General features: G+C 38.6%; 1 protein-coding gene across 1 annotated transcript in view; it reads right to left on the bottom strand.

Annotated features, from left to right (window-relative positions):
- Positions 1–5,410, bottom strand: part of CDC73 (cell division cycle 73) — a gene marked incomplete at its 5' end in the record, with an annotated part of 96,734 nt that extends 91,324 nt beyond the window's left edge. The window contains 6 exons of the mRNA XM_008630458.2: positions 1,055–1,271; positions 2,641–2,729; positions 3,078–3,130; positions 3,219–3,281; positions 4,294–4,363; positions 5,363–5,410. Of these exons, the coding sequence (XP_008628680.1) occupies positions 1,055–1,271; positions 2,641–2,729; positions 3,078–3,130; positions 3,219–3,281; positions 4,294–4,363; positions 5,363–5,410 (540 nt within the window). The remainder of the gene's footprint in view (positions 1–1,054; positions 1,272–2,640; positions 2,730–3,077; positions 3,131–3,218; positions 3,282–4,293; positions 4,364–5,362) is intronic.
- Between the last annotated feature and the right edge of the window lie 4 nt (positions 5,411–5,414).

Genomic DNA, 5,414 nt, shown 5'->3' with positions numbered 1-5,414 from the left:
AATGCCATGAATTATTCACAAAAGGAAGGAAAGCTACGCAGATTCCTTCAGTACAAACCTTTCCAATGACTAAAACATCAAAGCTTTTACCCATTTATCAGCTGCTCAGCAGCAAGGCTGCTTCAAATCTGCCAGATTCAAAAAAGCAACACTCACCCTGTAGGCGGCAAACAGGGATGTGCCACATACCCAGTAATTACCCCATAATTCATGAATTAAATTATTCTGCCACTAATGCCCTGGGACAATACTAGGAAATTGAGAGCTATGTAAAATGCTGTTAAAAATAAGACAAATGAAGACTGAGAGCTCATTTACTTCTAAACATTATTTTCCTGTGACAATACTTAAAAGAAGTAGTGAAGGCAAAGGATGCAGTTTAACAATAACCTCAGGGAAACAGACCCTTGCAATCTTTTAGAAATTGACTTAGTGCTTCCTTGAGAAATTTAGTGCCAAGTAGCTCTGCAATCAAGAAACCTTCACCATCCAAAGAGAGCAAGCTGTCAGCTGTGCTTGCAACCATGTTCAGAATGGCACGTAACCAAGTGCAGCCAAAAGTAGCATAAAGGAACAAAACCAGACAAAAGCCTCTTCATGGTAACACTTTCTGGTTTTGTTCATTCCAGCATTTTCCCTCCTTATTTCTTTGTTGTTTTGCACAGCTTAGAGGCCTTTGGACTTTCAATGTGCCTGTGCTGCTCTTTCTATCAGTTATCCCCCACTTTGGTCTGTTTCCAACCCCACAGGTACTTTCACGGAGCCCTCCCTGCTGCAGGGCTCAAGCCAGCTGTGGTTAAGAGGAATTAAGTGATTACTTAGTATCTTTTAAACGGCTGAAGCAAGTAGTTGGAGATACAATTTAGATTTGCTGTAATGTGATAAGGACAAACTCAGAATTCTGTCACTGTGCCAACAGCCCTGCGAGCCCACCTTTCATTGGAACACTGAGCATAATCCCCCTGTCATCTCTGATTAACAAATTACATACGGAAAATAAAAATGTCCTTTGCCACAGGGATCATAAAACACAGCCTGGTATCCAGAGCATTACCTTGCCTGTGCTTTGTAAGATTGTAGTTCTTGTCCTCCATACTCTCTCCCTGCTGACAATATCTCTAGTTACATCCACTTCAGCATCAACAAAACTTCGCTGTTTAAGAGCAGTTATGTCATCATCCAGATCAGTTTTGATAGTGGATCTTTTCTTTGCCATGATTTTGGCTTTGATAGCAGCAATTTTTTCCACTGACATAGCTTCAGACAAGGACCTAAATGAGCAAAAATAACAGTAGAGACTGAATAATTGCACAAAAAATTCTTCTGAGAGAATTTGTGAATTAATAACTTCATCCTGCTTAAAGTTTAAGATTATGCTATAAATCACAAAATAGTTACCTTATATACAAACTGAAATATTATATGGGCTTGGCATTGCTGTTTTGGGCATGAGAATCCAATTTGTGACAAAAGACTCACAGTACTAACACAAAGACCTTCCAAAAATCCCAAGTATACCAAACAAAAGTAAAGAATCCAAATGTAAAGCATCAGGGCCAACACTTTCATTTATAACAACATCTGAATTTCAGTTGTTATTTTTAGTGGATTACAATTTTGTGTCCAGTCAACCAACCCCTGGCTGCTCTGAGGCTTTCAAAGCATTAATCTAAATCTTGTCTGAGGTGCAGTTATGAGGACATGGTCCCTTGGAAGATGTGGCACCTTCTCAGACCATGCAGGCCAGCAAACAGCTGATGGTGGTAACCTTGCCCACATCAATCTGGGTTTGAGAGAGCTCACTCGAGTCCAAGAGTGCAACACCTACGTGTGTTTGCTCTTAATTGTAAACACAGAATTGGGCTGTCAGTGAGCCCTACTGTTTTGCAGGTGAGCTGAACGAAAAAAGATAAAGACTGAATTGCACAATCCTAACTGTCCACACCAAATTCACTATTACAGGGTTGGTTTGGTTTTTTTTGAGAATATGTGAAAAAATTAATTCAAGTACTGGTTGTGAAGTATTCTCCTTTACGATTAAGTTATTGGAAAGGGAACTTCTTTGTCTTCCTACTTGGTTCACAGCAGAGTCAAGCATGGAGTTGAAATTCACTGCCTGTAAATATCTGTATTTTTTTTAAAGGGGCAGTTTTTTACATTCAGCATTAAAAAAATTGGTAACTAGACAATACAAAGTAATTCAAACAATACTTAGTAATCCCCACTGCAGCATTGCAAAGTTGTGAAACACACAAGGTAGCATCCAAATTATTAGTTTATACAAAATCACATGTACTTTTTGATTTTTTTTCTTATTCTTATGCTTCCTAATCATGCCACAATCAGATTTTTTCCCCTATAGTTCCCTTTTAAGTACACCTATATAAGGGATAGGAGGAAGTCATTCAAAATATGTATTTTTTGTGTGATTAGCTGTAATTATGGATTTCATAAATGCCTCAAATCTGCACTGTCATAAGTGTTTCAAGGTCTGACTCTTCAAACATTACTGAGAGTATCCAAGGGAAGAGAATTTCCACTGAGAGCTGTTGAGCAGAATAAAACTGGCTGCTTTGAAAAGCACAAGAATTGTTATTCGTGCTGTAATTAAGCATTATGCATAAGGAAAAGTAGTCCCACCTGATCTGCTCTGTTTGCACGATGCCCTCTTTATGTCCTTCCAGCCGAGCTGCCAAGCGCTCCTTGTCGAGGCGCACACACTCCTCATCCTGGAAGGAGCAGTCATGTTTAAGTTCTTGTGCATTCTCTTTTCAAAAATAAATACAGCTAGAATTAAAGCTACTCAGGAGTATTTTCTTCACATTGCAAGGACAATCTTTATTTCCAATGATTTTTGATCTGGGCACCAGCATTAAGTGCAGAGCTATTGGAAATTTCCTCTCCAGAACCACAATTCTTCAGTTCTGACTTCTAACCCCTTCCAGTTCCCATTCACACGAACAGAAGCACTGTGTACACCCAAGGACAGGCAACTCAATGAAATCCCTACAAAAACAGACAAACACTGTCATTTACCTCCACCCCCAATTTGTACTGATGACAGTAACTGTCATTACCTCTATTCTTGGTTTCTTTGCTTCTGCTAATATTTCATCTGCTGCTCTTTTAACTGCAACAAAAAGAGGATGTTAAAAATGCAAGATTGTACTAGATTTTTATAAAATAAACCTCGAAGTTATTTCTTAGTTAAATTGTACCTTGAGTGGATCGTTGAAGACCAATTTCAAGTGGAGCACTTCTGTCTATGCTTGATGAGGTTGCTGCAATCAAACAGAACATTCAGTTTAAATAGAAAATCTTTGCAATAATATTTGGGTGTAAAAGAAAGAAGGACAACAGATGAACTATAACAGTGGAAACTACACATATTAGGTAGCAAAGGTGGTAAAACACTGGGACTAGAGGAGTGGAGATATTCAGAACCTGACTGAATGTAACGTTAAATCAGGTTGCTCAGAGCCATTTGACCCTTCTTTAAAAAGGGGATTGAACCAGGTGACCTCTTCTGGTCCATTCCAACATAAATTAATCAATGATTCTTTGATCTCTTTATACCACTCATAAAAGAAAACAGTCACAGTGAGAATTAGAACCTGGAATCGAGATCTACCAGTTTGTCTAGGTTTTTTTAAAAAAGACAACCTGCTGATCCCCTTAAAATATATATAAAAAGTGATTTTACTCATCATATTACAGAAATAATCTCCTGTTCCCAGATACTTAAAATTTTAAGACCACCTACGAAACAGAGCATCTTACAAAGGTGGCATTTCTATTTTTCTCAGAGAAACCTCTTTTCTCTGACTATTGTTAACAAAAAATTTAAGATGATGAAATGCTAGGCACATCTGCCAGACTGACAAAGCAGTGACTTGATATACTTTATTAAACTGAAGATTTCATCCCACACATTTCTTGCACTCAAGATCAATGTACTGCTGAAAGCTTCCCATAGTCTAGAAAAGGAAAAAACATACATGCTAACCATTCTAACACATAATTATTAACCAAAGTAGGTTAAAAGTGATAGTAATAACAATGTTCACTTCTAAACATACATGTAGGAATGCAGCTCCTGTCCAAGCAAAACAGTTAATTTCAGAACACAATTAAAAAATGCAAGAAATAATAACTTTGAGAAGTTTCAGCTCATTCAGTTAAGATGCAAACTGCCTGCTGTTACCCAGTCTCCCCTCCTACCCCTCACTTGTGCCATGAATATGAAGCAGTAAAGAGCACTGTGTGTCCAAGTCAGAAGAGCGTATCACTCACATGTCTCCCCATTTAGGTATGCAAGCAAGTCTTTCCTATCAGGTCTTCTTACCACAGGAATGTTTTCAGTCTGAAAAGACAGCAGATGTGACATTAAACTGTTCTTCCCTCACAGGGACTCTTGCTGAAGATTTTTCACTTTTACTGAAAACTACTCATTCACACAAAGACACGACCACGTGTTCTGCCACCCAAGAAAGCTTCACAGATCAGGCTTCAAGTGCAACCACATCCTAGAGGATGTTCAGCCACACAAAATTAAACACACAGCCTGCTATGAAACTGAAAGAGAAGGCAGCCTTTTTCCTCCTTCCCTTCAAACTTGCAAATAAGAACTAACTTTTATCTCACACACACACAGACTTCTCTGCCAGGAGTCTGTGTTGATGCATAGAAATCAAGTATATCAACCATGTTGTTCCAACACAGCACTGCTGTGTCAGGTACCCATGTAGCACAAGGAAATATGAAGAGTGGTCTCATAGAAAGCAGTCAAATGGAAATCAAAAGGACTTAAAAAAAATTCCTAACCCTAACTTTATATTATTTTTTTCTTTATTTGTAGGGCTTAACCAGTAATTATTTGAATTGGATTGCTTACTTCCAAGTCCACTCCAAAGCTGTTCTGCTTTTCTCCATTCTGTAGCTCCCTGCCACCTCAGACACTAAAGGATCATCTAGATTGGGATCACTCTCACACAACAGATGGACAAAAGTACTCCTGAGTGTCATGCTGGAAACAACTATGTCCATAGAATATCAAGATAAATGCTGCCATTACTGTTACTAATTGGTTGACAAACTCTTTCTGTAAACATAATTGGGTGGTTTGAAGGGATAATCTGTCAGGAAGTGAATTGTCAAGAAAAATACTCCACCCTGACAGGGACTGTCATGTGATCCTTCTGTAAAGGTGATTGTTTTTAAACACTCACACACTTTGCTGCATATCATCCTCCCTTTCCCCAGCCAAAGCCATACACACAAGTGCTATCACCATTCCCTGAATATAACTACACACATATTCATTATCACAAGACAAAAATCACATTTTGTGTAGTCTACTTACCGCAGCACGACGGACATACACAGGATGGGAAAGGTGCACATTATTGAGCAGG

This window comes from Corvus brachyrhynchos, unplaced genomic scaffold (genome assembly GCF_000691975.1).
Source record: "Corvus brachyrhynchos isolate BGI_N302 unplaced genomic scaffold, ASM69197v1 scaffold101, whole genome shotgun sequence".
NCBI classification, from domain to species: Eukaryota; Metazoa; Chordata; class Aves; order Passeriformes; family Corvidae; genus Corvus; species Corvus brachyrhynchos.
This window is presented reverse-complemented; position numbering and strand designations above follow the sequence as displayed.